Here is a 19766-nt window from a genome sequence, read left to right on the forward strand (position 1 = left end):
GCACACACACACACACACATACACCAGTCAGCTTTCACAGCACATTTAACAACAATAAAAATAAAAATAATAATAATAGTGTGTAATGGTCACATGTCTGTAGTAATAAAAAAGGAGTTGAAGATAAAAAAAATTAAATAAATAAAATGACAAACAATGAGAAAATAATGGAAAATCTGTAAAAATACAGATAAAAAGCAAACTAAAAAAGACTAAAAAATAAAAAGTAAAATAAAAAATGACTAAAACTTTTAAAAAATGGTTAACAATTTAACACATTTTAAAAAAAGAAAAAGACTAAAATATAAAAAAAAGAAAAAAAAGAAAGCAAAACAATTTTTACTGTCTTCACAAATAAGCCTTAATTAAATATTTATAAGCAGGCAAAAAGAACAAAAAAGTAAACTAAATAACAAGAGAGTAAAAGTTCAGACTGACTTTTTACAAATAAGAAAAAAAATTAAAAGAAAAAGGTTGACACACACTGACAAAAAGACAAAAAAAACCTGACAGAAAAAAAAACAAAAGAAAAAAAAACATGGGCTTCACTAAAAATGTATAAAAATAAATAAATAAATAACAAGCATGTTAAAAAAACAGAAAAAACAAGTAAAAAGACTAAAGGATTAAAAAAAGAAACTAAAACCTGCAGAAAAATAGAGAAAACAGGCTAAAACAATTGAGAAAGGCAGACTACTGGATAAGAACAAAATCAGACAAAAAAAATCACATAAAAATAAAACACACATCTATAGGAATAAAAGGTAGTGAAGGGGGATAATAGTACCAAAAAAACATATTAAGAATTAATAAATAAAATGTAATAAATAAATAAGAAAATAAATAAATAATAATTAATAAATAAAACAGGCCTGAAGAAAAAATAAAAAAAAGAATAAATTAATAAATTAAAGCTCACTAAAATACTACAAAAAAAATTAACACAGTGACGTTGTTGAAAAAAAATATGATAATGCCATATAATAAAAGTAAAAACCACTCCAGTGTTAAAGTGAAGAGAAGAGGCAAAAGCCCTCACCTTGTTCTTCTCCAGTTTCTGTCTCTGTTTCTCCTCCAGGAGTGCTCTGCGTTTCTCCGCCCGGAGTCTCTGCTCCTCCAGCCTCCTCCTCCTCTCCTCCAGCTGACTCTCCCTCAGACGCCGAGCCTTCTCCTCCTTCTCCAGCCACTGAGCTTTCTTCATCGCTGACGAGGAAGAGGAGGAAATATGGTGCTATCGTTATAACCTCACACACACACACAGAGGAAAACACAAACACTTTTACATGATGCCACAACCAGACAGCATCTGAACTCCCTGATCTGATAACTGTCTTCATGTTGAGATTAGAGATAGAGCTTGGATTAGCAAAACAAGCTAAGAGGCGCCAACGACCTCAGTAAAGACAGTTTTACTGTATATGACATAACGAGAAGAAGGAATACCGACTTTTCTCTGAGCACAGTATAAACCTGTGAGCGAGAAACTGAAGAAACATCAGGCCACGCCCACCAGAGTATCAGAGGAACTCATTGGATTTGATGCTTTACAGCATGATAACTCATATATAGTTTTATAGCATCATGGTTCGTTAATGTCAGATAATTACTTTTAACCCAGAAGGATTTTGCTAACTGCGCCGTCCCGGATCGCGATCACACCGAATGCTCCGAGCTTAGCGCACCCCTGACCGAGACGACTGCAAATGAGAGAAAATAAAACCTCGTCTTTCTGCCTGATGGCTGTCCCACTTCCACTTTCACTTCATGATCAAATAACGATTAAAAAGCCATCAAGTTTCTTTATTTACATTCCCCACCATGCTGTGAAGCAGCTGCTGGTATTCTCCTTGAAGGAGAAAAAAAATCTGATATGCCATAGTGGTATTTCCTGTTTTCCAGCACATGAACCGTCACAATACACACACACACACACTGGGGTCAGGCCAGATGGGACTGAGGAATGCGAAGCTCCCTGAGGAACTGCTTTGATTTACAGGAAGTTCAGTTCACCCGAGCTTCTTATTTTACTGTGTTTCCCTCCGCAGGTCTATCCTGTTTCCGCGTGGACTTCCTGTTACGAGCGTGTAACTGCGTACGTCTCCAATAAGAGGCAGGACGGTATGAGGAAGACATAACAGACATAGATTTTAAATCTTTTCAACTCTACACAGCCACATCCTGCTAGCTGTCTTGCTGATTAGCCAGTGTTCTAATTAGCAAGCCTCCTCCATAGCTAGCATGATAACTGGAAGGAGAATGGCTAACAGGATAAAATGAAACTATAGAGCACATGGAGTGATCATTTATAGAGACTGACACTGGAGACACCATCCCTCAAATGTTGATCAAAACCGCTGGACCAATCAGAACTCAGAATTCTTCAATTTTGGTCTAATTCTATAGAAATATTAGCCGTAACACGACATCTATCTTCATTTCCGTTCGTCATTTTTTTAAAATTCCGGAACGTTTTACACAATCATCATATTGTGGAATATTAGAGATTATCGCCAGGACAAAACACAGTAATCCTTGTTAGCTTAGCCGCTCTGAGCTAAAGTAAACAGCGTGGGTGAACAGAGGAACAGAAGAACAGAGTTTATGGGTGTTAAAATATTCCCTTTCATCTTGCTGAGCAGAGTCGGCTTTCTGCCGTACGTTTGCTGGGATTCTCGCTCCCCTGAAGAAAGATAAAGGGCTTTGTGGAGCGTGAAGATTTTAAAAGGACTGCATTGCGGCGCTAGAAGAGCTAGATGTTGGGTTTTTATGGAGTTTTTAGTTCCTCTAACAGCTGATAAACGTCAGGAGCGGGCAGACCGATGGACAAAGAGGGAATTCTGTCTGAAAATCTTAATATGGCTGAGAAATATATATGGGTGCTTCATGTGAGTCTCCACTAACATCACAAGGCTGTCAGTCATGTCTTAACCTTGTACATGGCTCTGCCCACTTTTGTTTTCTCTTCAGCTTGTCAGTCTGAAACCTCGAATACATAAAAGCTTTCTATCTACAGAATTAAATTACATGATCGATTACAAACGCGATCATTTTAAATACTCAGGGGATTATTCGCTACGATCACTACAGAAATCTAATCTGACATCCACGGCAGATGTGGAGGAGAAACAGCTGTAGATCTTTTGATAAAAGGTTTTATTTACAGTAGAACAATCACCATTTTCCATCTGCACAACATCTTTCCTCACGCAGCAGCAGATGCCGTGGACAGACTGCAAATTCTACTCAGTATCATCTGCTTCATACTCGATACTTGTTTGCTGTACATCTTCTGCTTCTGTGTTCAAGATGCACCGAAATTAGACCTAAAAATCACTGCTATCATGAGCATTAGAACTAAAATTGAGTTACATTACTGAGTTTTGTTCAGCTGAATTGAGTAGAGTTCAGCTGAATTGACCTGACTGACATGAGAATGGAGTGGACTTGAGATGAGTTCACCTCAGTTGAGTTGCGTAAGGCAGAACTGGATTTAGTTCTGCTACACGTGAATTGAGTTGAGTTCTATTGAGTTTCAGTGAAATGAGCCGAGTCGTATTGAGTTTCGGCTGAATTGAGTTGAATTGGAATAAGCTGAAGTGAGTTGAGTTGAGATCACCTGAGTTAAGTTAAATTGAGATCAGCTGAATTGATTGAACTGAAATAAACAGAATTGAGTTTCAGCTGAATTAATTTGAATTGAAATAAGGTGAATTGAGTTGAATTGAGTTTCAGCTGAATTGAGTTGAATTAAGATCTACTGAATTGATTTAACTGAGATTAGCTGAATTGAGTTAAGTTGAGATCGACTGAATTAAGTTCAACTGAGACTTATTTAATTCAGCTAAATTTCAGATCAGGTGAATTTAACCTGAGTTCAGCTGCACTGAGAATTGTTTTTTTAATTCTGAAAAACTGAGTTGAGCTGAATTGAGTTTATCAAGTTGAATTGAGATCAGTTGAAGTGAGTTGAATTTAGATCCGCTGATCCTTCTGGAGTTTAATTCAGTTTAACTGAACTGAATTCAGCAGAATCTTGTTCAGCTGAACCGAGGTGAAATGAGCTGGGCTTCAATTAGCCGAACCAAGCTGAGTAGAGTTGAGTTAAATTGAGTCGAGTTCAGCAGAACTGAGCTGAATTCAGTGTAGTCAAAGTGAGTTGAGTAATTGATCCAGGTGAACCGAACCGAGCTGGAGTTACACAGAACTGATTTCAGCTGAGTTGAATTGAATAAGAATGAATAGAGTTAACAATAATTAAGGAAAAAAAGGAATCATTTCTGTTCAGAATTTGATTGAATTTATCGTTAATCATTGAAACATGTGACCACACTCTGAATCCTTAAACCCTGAAAAAACCTCCTGAATCTGCTGGGGTGTAGTGTGAGTGGAGTGGAGTGTCTGTCCCGTTAGTGTTACTGTAGAAGTCGAGATGAATTTTTTCCTGGTCTGAATCAGTCTCCTGAAAAACACTCTAAATCTGTAGCACTAAAAAATCTGTAAATTTAACCAAAAAATCATTTTGAACCTGGTTACATTTAAGCACTTAATACATTTTAACTTCATACCAGTGATGAAAACTACTGAAACTTCTTCATTCACTATATACTCATTTTTATTAATGATCATTTGACCATCCAGCCATCTATTTTCTATACCTGCTTTATTCCTAATTAGGGTCACGGGGATCTGCTGGAGTCATCTGCTGGAGCCTATCCCAGCACACATTGGGTGAAAATCAGGGGTACACCCTGGACAGGTCACCAGTCCATCACAGGGCCACATATAGACAGACAACCACACACACTCACACACACTCCTATGGGCAATTTAGAATTACCAATCAACCTAATGTACATGTTTTTAGATTGTGGGAGGAAACGGGCACGGGGAGAACATGCAAACTCCATACAGAAAGGCCCCTGCCTGTTCTAAACCAGGATTCAAACCCAGGACCTTCTTGCTGTGAGGCAACAGTGCTAACTTCTCATTTGACCAAAATACCCTAATTTCTGGAGTAGCGTAAAACCCCTAATAAATCAGAATATTATACTTAGGCTAATTTAAATAATACTCCACATACAGAACACTGTACAGGTCACAGAACCAACCAGAGGATAAAAAAATAATGTTCTTTCAGTCCAGAAAATACGGTAATTCACATGAAGATGATCAGACTGACAGATCTGATTGAAATGATTATACTGAAATGATCAACGTTTGATAAGCAAAACCACCACCATCACGTCACGTCACGTATCTTACCTTGCTCCTGGGTTCTCTGTTCTGAAGCATTAAAAACAACGAAGAAAGAACAAGCTGATATGAGATATATAACTAGTCTGTACAGCGTTTCATTTCTTTTTTTAAAAAAGGAATATTTTCAGATCTGACGGATGACATCACGTGTAAATATATTTTGAGGTAATGTGAATCGAACCTCAGACTGAGGTCTTACCCAGGTACTTGGATCTCTCCTCTCTCCTCTGTTTAGCCAGCTTCTGTTTCTGCTCCGAGCTAATGCCATCTGTGTTACGGCAAAGAAGAATCCAAATAAACATACAATGCAGCATATTAATACATATTAATAACAGAGCTGATCATAATTCAGTTCAATTCTGTATATTTCACAATAATAATAATATAAATGTGTCCATAATGAGCGAGTCTGAGGTGACGGTGGCGAGGAACAACTTCCTGAGACGACATGAGGATCTCTCAGGCGCTGATCGTATGATATGTAGTTTGAATAATATAAGATTAGAATTATAATATATTTATTACCTAGTGGAGAAAACTAGGCGTATTAAAATGAGCAAAATTATCCGCTGATAGAACAAACTTTCCACTTTCCACAGTGGAAAACTTTCCACTGAATGTTGGAGCGAGGCTGGGTGGATTTGTCCTTTCTCACCTGTGTCTACTTTCTCACCTGTGTCTACTTTCTCACCTGTGTCTCCTTTCTCACCTAACCACTTCTTTCTCACCTGTGTCTACTTTCTCACCTGTGTCTACTTTCTCATCTGTGTACTTTCTCACCTGTGTACTTTCTCACCTGTGTCTACTTTCTCACCTGTGTACTTTCTCACCTGTGTCTACTTTCTCACCTGTGTCTACTTTCTCACCTGTGTCCTTTCTCACCTGTGTCTACTTTCTCACCTGTGTCTACTTTCTCATCTGTGTACTTTCTCAGCTGTGTACTTTCTCACCTGTGTCTACTTTCTCACCTGTGTACTTTCTCACCTGTGTCTACTTTCTCACCTGTGTCTACTTTCTCACCTAACCACTTCTTTCTCACCTGTGTCTACTTTCTCACCTGTGTCTACTTTCTCACCTAACCACTTCTTTCTCACCTGTGTCTACTTTCTCACCTGTGTCTACTTTCTCACCTAACCACTTCTTTCTCACCTGTGTCTACTTTCTCACCTGTGTCTACTTTCTCTCCTGTGTACTTTCTCACCTGTGTCTACTTTCTCACCTGTGTCTACTTTCTCACCTGTGTACTTTCTCACCTGTCTACTTTCTCACCTGTGTACTTTCTCATCTGTGTACTTTCTCACCTGTGTCTACTTTCTCACCTGTGTCTACTTTCTCACCTGTGTACTTTCTCACCTGTCTACTTTCTCACCTGTGTACTTTCTCACCTGTGTCTACTTTCTCACCTGTGTCTACTTTCTCACCTGTGTCTCCTTTCTCACCTGTGTCTACTTTCTCACCTGTGTCTACTTTCTCACCTAACCACTTCTTTCTCACCTGTGTCTACTTTCTCATCTGTGTCTCCTTTCTCACCTGTGTCTACTTTCTCACCTGTATCTACTTTCTCACCTAACCACTTCTTTCTCACCTGTGTCTACTTTCTCACCTGTGTCTACTTTCTCACCTAACCACTTCTTTCTCACCTGTGTCTACTTTCTCACCTGTGTCTACTTTCTCACCTGTGTACTTTCTCACCTGTGTCTACTTTCTCACCTGTGTCTACTTTCTCACCTGTGTACTTTCTCACCTGTGTACTTTCTCACCTGTGTCTCCTTTCTCACCTGTGTCTACTTTCTCACCTGTGTCTACTTTCTCACCTAACCACTTCTTTCTCACCTGTGTCTACTTTCTCACCTAACCACTTCTTTCTCACCTGTGTCTACTTTCTCATCTGTGTCTCCTTTCTCACCTGTGTCTACTTTCTCACCTGTGTCTACTTTCTCACCTAACCACTTCTTTCTCACCTGTGTCTACTTTCTCACCTGTGTCTACTTTCTCACCTCTGTACTTTCTCACCTGTGTCTACTTTCTCACCTGTGTCTACTTTCTCATCTGTGTACTTTCTCACCTGTGTACTTTCTCACCTGTGTCTACTTTCTCACCTGTGTACTTTCTCACCTGTGTCTACTTTCTCACCTGTGTCTACTTTCTCACCTGTGTACTTTCTCACCTGTGTCTACTTTCTCACCTGTGTCTACTTTCTCATCTGTGTACTTTCTCACCTGTGTACTTTCTCACCTGTGTCTACTTTCCCACCTGTGTACTTTCTCACCTGTGTCTACTTTCTCACCTGTGTCTACTTTCTCACCTAACCACTTCTTTCTCACCTGTGTCTACTTTCTCACCTGTGTCTACTTTCTCACCTAACCACTTCTTTCTCACCTGTGTCTACTTTCTCACCTGTGTCTACTTTCTCACCTGTGTCTACTTTCTCACCTAACCACTTCTTTCTCACCTGTGTCTACTTTCTCACCTGTGTCTACTTTCTCACCTGTGTACTTTCTCACCTGTGTCTACTTTCTCACCTGTGTCTACTTTCTCATCTGTGTACTTTCTCACCTGTGTCTACTTTCTCACCTGTGTCTACTTTCTCACCTGTGTCTACTTTCTCACCTGTGTACTTTCTCACCTGTCTACTTTCTCACCTGTGTCTACTTTCTCACCTGTGTACTTTCTCACCTATGTCTACTTTCTCACCTGTGTACTTTCTCACCTGTGTCTACTTCCTCACCTCTGTACTTTCTAACCTGTGTCTTCTCTCTCACCTGTGCCTAATTTCTTATTTGCGTCTAGTTTCTCACCTGTACCTAGTGTCTCACCCGTGTCTACTTTCTTACTTATGACTTCTCTCTCACCTGTGTCTCCTTTCTCACCTGTATCCAGTGTCTCACCAATGTCTACTTTCTCAAAAGTAACTACTTTCTCACCTTTGTCTATCTTCCTACCTGTGCACTTTCTCATCAGAAACTAGGCTCTCACCAGTGACCACTTTCTCACTTATATCTTCTCCCTCACCTGTGTCTATTTTCTCACCTCTATCTAGTCTCTCGCCAGTGTGTACCTTTTTCTCCTTAGTAACTACTTTCTCACCCGTGTCTACCTTCAAACCTGTGTCTACTTTCTCACCTATATCTTTTCTCTCAACTGTGTCTATTTTCTCATCTGTGTCTAATATCTTACATGTGTACACCTTCATACCTGTGTACTTTCTCACCTGCACAATCTTTCTCACCTGTGCCTACATTCTCATGTATCTTCTCTCTCACCTATGTCTACTATCTCACCTATGTCATCTCTCTCATCTGCGTCTACTTTCGCACCTGTATTTAGTTTCTCAATCATGTCTGTATCTCCTTTCTCACCTGTGTCTACTCTCTCATCCGTGTCTATATTCTCACTCGTGCCTAGTTTACTGCCTCTGTCTAATTTCTTACACTGTCTTGTTCAAGGTTCCAGTTTCCTAACGGTCGGCTAGCTATCTAGATAATTTTAGCTTTATTAGTCCTACTCTGTCTTTATCATAGCAATTTATCCTGCTTATTAACAGTGACTTTACCTCCTTCGTTAGCGAATGTTCACCTTCCTGCATAATGATTCTAATCCGATTCCCTCAGATGTTTCACTGATCAGAGGTACTTGTGATGATGTGTGTGTATGTGTGTGTTTACACCAGAACGAGTGTGTGTGTGTTCCTCTGTGCTATCCTATGCAGCTTATGCAAGATTTACCACACAAATCTAACATGGGACAGTCTGTTGCTATGGCAACTTCTCACTAAGACATTAGTGGAACACACTTGGGACTGTCAGACTGTTTGAGATTGCTTGTCTACACACACACACTCACACACACACACACAGCTGAAAAACTGCAGCCGTCATGTCCTGCCTTCCCGTCCTACACAGACGACGGCTTGGCGCCGAGCCACAACCATCTGGTGGATTTACAGCAAAACAGAGAGAAGATTCATGAAGAGTCACGATGGCGTGCGCCGTCTTGTGCTGCAGTACGATGGAGTGTTTGGAAAAACAGCCATCCTCTCGTCACTGTCCGAGAGCGCCACAGTTACTCCGCATTCCTGCTGTGGTTAAGCTGAATGGTCTGATCTTACATCGAGGCTCGAGAAAACACACACGGCTCAGTGCTAACTGACTTTCACCGTTACACATGTATACACGATCTCCGGCTCAGGAATCACACTCCAAGAGTATCTAAGTGAGCATCGCTGCTTCTGCGTGAACTCTAGAGCAAAACTCTGAATCGACTCAGAATCAGACATCCTGTGTGTTTATGACTGTGATAATCCGAGACACTAAACTGAGCCAAAGGACAGAGCTGAAGTACGGAAGAATGCAGCGTGGTGTGGGGAGTAATAATAATAATAAAATTAATTAATAATAAAAATAAACACTGGATGTGATACAAAAAAACTTTTCAAATTAGTTATCTAATCTAATCCAATCTATTATGAAGTGCTGGCTCTGTGTTCCCCATGCTCTGCCTCTTTCCATCACTGTTTTTATTTCTTGGTCAGTTTCCTGCCCTCTCGCCTATTATCATTCTTCCAGCTAGAAATTTTAAACCTGCTCCTCCTGCTGCATCACAGGGCAGTGGAATACCCTCGAAGGAAAGACCAATCTGCCCTCTTCCGCATACCCACCAAGTAGCGTTGTCAGGACTCGAATTCTCGTCAGGAATCAGATAAAAATCATGGGATGGTTTAAGAATATCTTTCCTGTTACAAGTTCGTCAGCAGTGTTTAGTTCAGTGTTCAGTGAAACGAAACCAAATCCCCTAAAAGTATCAGAGTACCAGTGTTGCTCTGATTCGTACTCTAATAGATGTTTAAGTGTAAATAAGTCCAGCTTGGTTACTATGGCTACATTTGTCAGGTTCTTAATCCTGGTCCCGTCATATAAAATAAAATAAAGGTCCTAAAAGGTTTAGAAGTATTGGGTTTGATTCCCTTTAACTTTAACTATTCGTGTTGCTGTTGCTGTAATATTGTTTCAATAGACGCACTACCTTTTTTGTTCTGAGGGGTGGCGCTGTTTGCAGGTGTGCTGGGTCTGCTGCCCGGTTTCCCGCATGGTTCTGTTTTGGAGGGGGGGTCAGTGATCAGAGAGGAATCGGTGACGGTGGTGTCGTCGGCTTTGAGGTGCTCCTCGTTCTGTTTCTCCGGCTTCTGGGTCGAGTCAATGGGAGAGCTACTGAGAACTGGATGAGAGAGAGAGAGAGAGAGAGACAGAGATTCAAAAAGAGTGGGAAAGAGAGAGAGAGAGAGAGAGATGTTAATGTCTGATAACTAATAAAATACTGAGCTTTTCAGTTAATGGTACTGAGAGGCGGGGCTTCAAACTGTGTCCACTGCTGATTGGTTAGCTTTCCTTAATGAATATCAGCTCACATTAAGCACCAAGCCTGCTCTGTCTCTGTCACTAATCAGTACTAGCTATGATACGATACGATGTGATACACTGCAGCTCCTTCCTCATGCTCATGCCCTTGAAGCTCTTGGAACTCATTACAGTTTCACTCCCATCCAGTTAGCGCGTCATTAGCATCCAGTTCACGCTCCTCTGCTATCCAGCAGTGAGATATTTGCCTTCCAGGGGGCTTCACTTCAAACACATCACGCTGAACCCTGTTCCTCAGGGTCTGATTTTTTTCTGGTTCTGTTAGAATTTTCCAGCCTCAGTAATCAGCCATGTGAGCATTTGTTTACCCTGTTCAGAAAAAAAAGGTTCCTGTTAGAACCCAGTTACAGAACGTGTGTGTATTAATATGTACTGGTGATTATTTCTTCTCTGTCAGATGTTTAACATTTAGCTGAACTACTTGCTTGAGAAAAAACGTTCTTCAAGGGTTCTTTAGGGGTTTATGGCATAATTACGGGTTCTAAAATAGTTCTACTTGGAATATTGATGACTATTTAAAAGTCATTCATGTATGTATTAGAAATATTATACATAGATGTTTATTAGCTTCCTATTTATTTTCCACAGAGGACATGTTAAAATTTCCCCAAAACATGCAGGCTAGCGCTACTTAACCTTCGACCCTATAGAGGTCAGAGTACAAACAAACTTCCTGTTTTGATCAAGAACACGTGTGAGGCTACGGCTTTCTTTTCTTATTCCGCAGAGTGTGTGTGTGTGTGTGTGTGTGTTTTATTTTCAGACGTGACGGCGTCAGCGAGAGGAAAACACAAACCTCTGACTAACATTTCAGAGAGATAGAAAGAGAAAGAAAGAGAGAGAGAGAGAGAGAGAGAGCCACGACACCACCGCCATGTTTACCTCAGAGAGAGGAAGATTCCTCACAAATACATCTCTCCCTCATCTGTTCTGCCTGGTTCTATCCACCAAAAACAAGTGAGAGAGAGAGAAAGAGAGAGAGATCAGTCTCTCTCTCTCTCTGTCTCTCTTTATCATTCTCTTTCTCTCTGTCTTTCTCAATCTGTCTCTGTCTCTCTCTCTCTCTGTCTCTCTTTATCACTCTCTTTCTCTCTGTCTTTCTCAATCTGTCTCTGTCTCTCTCTCTCTTTAATGCTCTCTCTCTCTCTCTCTCTCCCTGTCTCGGCGCGAACAGCAGGCACGTGGTCTTTCACTGTGAAGATAAACTGCCACTGCAGAGCTCCATCTGCTTCACATGCACACACACACACACACACACACACACACACACTTGTAAATGGAATGAATTAGGATGTAAATGAAGGCAGTGACACGCCTCCTCTGTGCTAGAACAGAAGGACAGAATGATCTGTGACGGCTCTGAAGGTAAATAAACACACGTTCAGTCCTGCAGTATTTACTAATACGTGTAATGCTGTGCTTTAGTGTAGTGTCTCTGCATCCAGAACATCCATTAAACCTCATTACACAGTCACACACACATTATAACACCGATTCTACACCACTGCAGTGTGTGTGTGTGTGTTTTAATATGTGCTGCTGAACTGGCACTCCAGAGGACAGTGCTGCAGCACAATTAATGATATCGGGAAGAACTACTGATACTGACTGGTAATACTGATACTGACTATATGTACTGATACTGACTGTATGATACTGACTGTATGTACTGATACTGACTGTATGTACTGATACTGACTATATGTACTGATACTGACTGTATGATACTGACTGTATGTACTGATACTGACTGGTAATACTGATACTGACTATATGTACTGATACTGACTGTATGATACTGACTGTATGTACTGATACTGACTGTATGTACTGATACTGACTATATGTACTGATACTGACTGTATGATACTGACTGTATGTACTGATACTGACTATATGTACTGATACTGACTGTATGTACTGATACTGACTGTATGTACTGATACTGACTATATGTACTGATACTGACTGTATGATACTGACTGTATGTACTGATACTGACTATATGTACTGATACTGACTGTATGTACTGATACTGACTGTATGTACTGATACTGACTGTTAATACTGATACTGACTGTATGTACTGATACTGACTGTTAATACTGATACTGACTGTATGTACTGATACTGACTGTTAATACTGATACTGACTGTATGTACTGATACTGACTGTTAATATTGATACTGACTGTTAATATTGATACTGACTATATGTACTGATACTGACTGTATGTACTGATACTGACTGTTAATACTGATACTGACTGTTAATATTGATACTGACTATATGTACTGATACTGACTGTATGTACTGATACTGACTGTTAATACTGATACTGACTGTATGTACTGATACTGACTGTTAATACTGATACTGACTGTTAATATTGATACTGACTGTTAATATTGATACTGACTATATGTATTGATACTGACTGTTAATACTGATACTGATTGTTAATACTGATATTGACTGTTAATACTGATACTGACTATATGTACTGATACTGACTGTATGTACTGATACTGACTGTATGTACTGATACTGACTGTTAATATTGATACTGACTGTTAATATTGATACTGACTATATGTACTGATACTGACTGTTAATATTGATACTGACTGTTAATACTGATACTGACTGTATGTACTGATACTGACTGTTAATACTGATACTGATTGTTAATACTGATACTGACTGTTAATACTGATACTGACTATATGTACTGATACTGACTGTATGTACTGATACTGACTGTATGTACTGATATTGACTGTTAATACTGATACTGACTGTTAATACTGATACTGACTGTTAATACTGATACTGACTATATGTACTGATACTGACTATATGTACTGATACTGACTGTATGTACTGATATTGACTGTTAATACTGATACTGACTGTTAATACTGATACTGACTGTTAATACTGATACTGACTATATGTACTGATACTGACTGCAACTACTAATACTGACTGTTAATACTGACACTGACTGTACGTACTGAAACTGACTGTTAATACTGACACTAGCTGTTAGTACTGACACTTGCTGTCACTACTTATACTGACTGTTAGTACTGACACTGGCTGTTAATGCTAATACTGACTGTTATTACTAACACTTTTAGTACTGAAACTGACTTATTACTGGCACTGACCGTTAGTAATGATACCATTACTAATGACACTGACTTTTTGTGCTTACACTGACTGTTCGTACTGAAAACACAGGTTTTTGGTACTGATACTGACTGTTAGTACTGACACTGACAGAACTGATACTGATTCTTAGTACTAACATTAGCTTTTATTACTGATACTAACTGATATTACTGCCACTGACAATTAGTACTGACTCTGAGTGTTAGTAGTGACTCTGAGCATTACTGACTGTTAGTGACTAGTAAAAGAGTTATGGAGAGTGATTTGGTAAAAGAGTGAAGGGGAGACAGAGAGACATAATGAAATTGAGATAAAGAGTAAAATAGAGAGAAAGAAACAAAGTGATGTACTCCCACCCTAACGATGGAGTGAAAGACAAAGAGACTGAAATAGAGAGAGAGAGAGAATATGGAATGGAGTTCATTAGTGAGTTGTGCCTTTGTGTTCTTTGTGAGCTGAGTGACTGGGCGTGGTGCTGGAAAAAAACAAAACAAAAGCAAAGACAGAGAGAGAGAGAGAGAGAGAGAGAGAGAGGGGAATAAAGCAGCAGCCAGAACAGTTTAGGACGTGTTGAGACAGATCATCTGATCAGCTGGATGTGTCACAGCTCTGGAGATGAAATGGAAGTCTGGTTGATGATCTGATATCACAGAGATGTTCCAGAGTTCAAGATCTACACTGAGTAACAGCACAAGACTCCGTTTTAACACATCAGTGTATGTGAGATGTACAGAAACATTTCTGTTGCAAGACATATAGCAAATGTATCTTGTAACATCTAGAGGTGGTGGTAGCTCAGGTGGTTAAGGCTCTGGGTTGTTGATCGGGATTTGTTTTTTCAGTGGAAAAATCTTTAAAACTATTTATGTACTATAAACAACATCCTGTTCTACCTGCTGATTGGTTGATACCTCTGCCATTGCCCATCCCCCATTATCCTATTCCCCATCCCCCATACAATCCCAGGCCTCCACCCCCTCATCGCCCACCCCCTTTTCCCATCCCCCATCCAACCCCATTCCTCCATCCTCCCATCCCCATCCAATCCCAGTCCTCTATCCCCCCATCGTCCACCCCCCTTTTCCCATCTCCCATCCAATACCAGACCTCCATCCCCCTATTGCCCATCCCCCTTTTCCTATCCCCCATCCAAGCCCAGTCCTCTATCCCCCCCATCGCCCATCCCCATTTTCCCATCCCGCCATCCAATCCCAGTCCTCCATTCCCCTATTCGAGCCTCACATCCATATAAACTCCTCTCTCTGAGTGATTTATATACAATATATAGAAAATAACTGCTTGAGATTTATTCAGTGGAAGTGCGATTAAATGGCTGGAATTTGCAAATTACAGGTTACAATCTCCTCAGAAATCCCTTACATGGCACTGTCAGCACTGTGTGGCAAATAAACCGTCTTGCCAAGTAGGTCACTGGGTAATAAGTCTATCATTAAATATACCAAAAAAAAAATTTTAGCTTCCAAACCAGACCTACATTACTATTCACCATCTCTGTAAAAGCTGAAACATTTTCAACCGAAGAAGTTCCAATTAACATCCAATGTAACTATAATCGGATAAAAAGCATCCTTCACAACAAATAAAAAACTATTTTAATAATCCGCAAATTAGATTTAAGTAACTCCACATCACACCGCCCTGTTGTTTATTTGTTTCCAATAACAGCACAGCCTGCAGTGTACTCCAAAATGATAACTTCCTAACACTTCTGAAACGGTCCCAGAGTTGTTCCTTGTGGGATTCCGCTGGAATTTTGGGGAAAATTTAAAGCATTAATCTTTTGTGCTCAAAACGTGCATTTAAATTGAATTAAAATTAGATTAAAATTAAAAAGGTCACATTTATCACTTCTCACATTCGTTTCCATCACCAATTATCATCCATACATTGAAATAAAAATACTACTACTACTACTAATAATAATAATAATAATAATAAAAATAATAATAATAATAATAATAATCAAACATTGAAATAAAAATAATTTTTAAAAAATTGCATCAACTTATTGCAAATAATTTTTTAAAGTCACCTGAAAAAGTGTTATGACATTAAGAAACTTTATGAAGAAATGTTACAAGCAATTTCCAAGAAATTGATGGTATTGTGTTATCTTTTTTCTGTCTTTCTTTCTTTCTTTCTTTCTTTCTTTCTTTCTTTCTTTCTTTCTTTTTAATTCCAAAATTATTTCAATCATCATAATTGTATAAATTGTGCACTTTTTTGTGCTAGGTAATTTTTAAAAACATTAAATAAAAGTATCATGAAACTAATAAAATAATTTGAAAATGAAAATCATTTTAAAAATAATTTTTATTCTGAAAAGTAACACCGCTGTATTTCTGGCAGCTTCTTACAGAACCTCACATGCCGACCCTCACAGAAACGTCTTAAAATATCGCGATAAGAATTTATTTTTTAATCGTATCAGCCAACTGTACTTTATTCCTGTTCTAATCATACACCTGAGTTTTAACATGTAATTAAACAGGTACAGTACTACCCTATCATTATCCTGGAAAAGCCTGCAGCTGTGTGTGTGTGTGCGTGTGTCTATTTTGTGCAACACAATGTTTAATACAAGCATGTGCACACTTGTGCATGAGTCAGGTGTTCACACACACACACACACACACACACACATACATACACATATATATACACACACACACACACACACACACTGGGGGTGTGTGTTCAGGTTTCAGCCCATGCAGATGGCACTAGAGGGTAAAAATAAACACGGTACAGAGATCAACCAGCAGCCATAAAAGGCTCTGCAGCTCAGACACAGGCACTGTCAGGAAGCTCCACGTGTCCACACGCTACACGCTACAACACACTGAGGCCACACCGGACTAGAGTCACACCTAATAATCATAATCCACCTTAAAGAGCCAAATTTATTGCAACTTTCGGTGACTAAAGTGCTTAACGCTGTGAGATTTCCCTTAAACATGACAGCAGCTAAGAAATGGAATCAGTTATAAAAAAATAAAAATAAAAACATAAAGCAAGAAGAAGTCATGAAGAACCAATAAAATAGAAGAGATGACATCTCGAGAAATACTCTTCCAAAGGAACACTCAGAACCTAACTGGACCTTCTCATTAGAGTCCTGTTGGTGGACCACTTATTTTAATTTTATGTATATATATTTATATTTATTTATTTAATGTATTTATTAATATTTTTTTATTTATTTTTTAAATTTCTATTTATTTAAATTAATTCATTTATTCATTATTTTTTCATTTATTTATTTATTTATTTATTTATTTTTATTTATTTATTTATTATTATTTTTATTTATTTATCATCTGTTGCTGTATTGATTGGTTTGTTTCTTGTTTCTCCTCTTATCAGACTTCCTGTCTCATTCTGTAACTGAGATAATACATTTTAGATATCTGTACAAATGTAATAAAAAAGAAAAGAAAACAGGAGAGATGATGACCATGAGGTGACCGTGTGGAATTAGCCGCCATGTCAAAATGTCTAACTGAATAATCTCGTAAATAAGGAATTCCTACATCTGGAATCCCTATCCGGAAAAATCCCACACAGCAGCACACTTGGTTCCGATATGTGACGTGACGTGATCGCTCGACACTGGAGACTCCTTCCATGTAACAGAACCTCACCTGAAATAAACTTCTCCTTACTCTGAGCCTCACCACATATGGAAGTACAAACAGAATTATTATCAGAAATCGGCCTTTACTGAAGATAAACAGCTCTTTAAAAAAAAAAGGTTCCTTAGGGCTCAATATAGAACGCTGGGGTTCTGTATCTACCCCCCCCCCAACCCCCAAAAAATGGTTCTGTGTAGACCCCTTGGAGATAGCTGAGGATGTTTCATTAAAACACAGTATATTTCTAATTGAAAGACTGCTTGAGGTGAAAAGGGTGCCAATACTTCTGGTATTTGAGAAAAGATCAAAGAGAAGATTAAAAGTGTGAAGAAAAATAAGAAATGATGAAAGACTCCGGTAAAGGGGCGGAGTCTCGCTTTATCACTATACTCACAACACAATGATGATGTTTATTTGTTGAAATAAATTTTACACTGTGAACTTGGATTCAGTGATACATCAGAATGGTTCAAGATAAAGAACTCTTTCTTAAGGTTCTTAAATAGTTCTCAGTCAGGGCGGATGGTTCTGTGTAGAACCTTTTACATCCATGGAACATTTTCATTGCACAGAAGGTTCTCTGTAGTGGAAAAAGGTTCTTTAGACTGTAAAAATGTTCTTTATGGCTTTAAGAAAAATAGGGGTTCCTTTAAGAACTAATTGCTGAAATATTCTCTGGAGAACCAAAAAAGGAACCGTCTGTTTTACAATTCCACACTCTTAAAAATAAAAGAATGGTTCTTGGTCAGGGTGGAGAACCTTGACCATGTGTGGAACGTTCATTGGTATCCATTGAGGTTCTCTGTAATGGAAGGAGGTTCTTCAGACCATAACAACGTTCTTTATGGCTCCAAGAGAACCTTTCAGTAAATGGTTCTTTGGTTCTCCCTGGAGCCATTATTTCTAAGAGTGAATATAGAGTGATAGAGCTGTGCTAGAACTATTTAAGGGTTCTCTAGAGAACCATTCCATGAAGAACACAGCACACTGTTTACGGGTCAGCTGTTTATCATGTGACCCACATAAAGGTACTTTCACTTTACTCCTGTTTATCGAAGCATTATCAGGATTTATTTGCTGTCTAGAGCATTCAGATACAGTGTGTGTATGTGTGTGTGTGTGTGTGTGTGTGTGGGGACTGTAGTGCTGTATAACAGATTATTGGTGTTTGACTAAACATGAGTATCAGAGTTCACATCATAATGCCAGGGTTAAAGTGGGTCATATCTGTGTGTGTGTGTGTGTGTGTGTAAGGAATCTGGGTCAGTGAGGCCTCAGGCATGTGGGCTATGCGCTGGTGCAGATGGCAACCGGACGCCTGTTTTCTCCAAACACAGCCTGCACGATGTGTGTGTGTGAGAGAGAGACAATTCTATCTCCATCTTCAATAGCAGGAAGGAACACAATTCAAATACATCATGAATCACACACACACACACATACACACACACACACACCGAAATCAATGACCTAATGAACACATCCTGGCAAGTGTAGCAATATCTCTCTCTGACACACACACACACACACTCACACACACACACACACACAGAACGTGTTTCTCTGCTGCAAGGTTTGTGTTGCTGCTTCATGAAGCCTGTATTACAGACATGATGACATACACTCAGTGCTGTGTGTGTGTGTGTGTGTGTGCTCTCAGACACCCGAGGTTCAGCTGGAGGATCAGTGAGGATGCAGACTGGATGAAATGTGAGTGCAGGACGAGATACTGTGCAGTTTACTGATGTGTGTGTGTGTGTGTTTAGTTCTGACTCAGTGTTTAGTCTGAAGTCTGGACAACAACACAACACACACAACAAAGAAAAACAACACACACTGCTAGAGAAACACAGAAAACTATACACACTGTGGTTCACTGGCAATGTGTGTGTGTGTGTGTGTTTCACTAGCGAAGTGTTTGTGTGAGTGTGTGTTTTCATGCAGAGAGAGAGAGGGAGAGAGAGAGAGACAGGGTGTGTGTTTGGTGTGTTTCACTAGCAGAGAGAGAGAGAATGTGTGTGTGTGTGTGTTTGGTGTGTGTGTTTCACTACTAAAGAGAGTGTGTGTTTGATGTGTGTGTATATGTGTGTGTGTGTGTGTGTCTGTGTGTGTGTGTGTGTGAGAAACTGCATCGTCTTTTTGAACTCTAGACCACAGCTGCCTTACGGATGATGTCATAAGAAGAGCAGGAAGTGTGTATACACTCATATCTGTGTGTGTGTGTGTGTGTAAGTTTACTTGTTCTTTGAACCACCCGTGTTT

The 19766-nt window shown here is 39.3% G+C and overlaps 1 protein-coding gene across 4 annotated transcripts in view; it reads right to left on the reverse strand.

The window, feature by feature from the left end:
* Nucleotides 1-19766, reverse strand: part of map7d1b (MAP7 domain containing 1b) — a 42544-nt gene that overhangs the window by 12909 nt on the left and 9869 nt on the right. For 2 of the 4 annotated variants that reach the window (XM_058408237.1, XM_058408235.1), the window contains exons 2-5: nt 10279-10470; nt 5456-5524; nt 5263-5283; nt 1040-1203 (exon numbers count right to left, since the gene is read on the reverse strand). In XM_058408237.1, coding sequence (XP_058264220.1) covers nt 1040-1203; nt 5263-5283; nt 5456-5524; nt 10279-10470 — 446 coding nt within the window. The remainder of the gene's footprint in view (nt 1-1039; nt 1204-5262; nt 5284-5455; nt 5525-10278; nt 10471-19766) is intronic. The other 2 variants (XM_058408238.1, XM_058408236.1) reach the window with 1 other exon arrangement.

The sequence above is a fragment of the Hemibagrus wyckioides genome, linkage group LG14 (genome assembly GCF_019097595.1).
Source record: "Hemibagrus wyckioides isolate EC202008001 linkage group LG14, SWU_Hwy_1.0, whole genome shotgun sequence".
NCBI classification, from domain to species: domain Eukaryota; kingdom Metazoa; phylum Chordata; class Actinopteri; order Siluriformes; family Bagridae; genus Hemibagrus; species Hemibagrus wyckioides.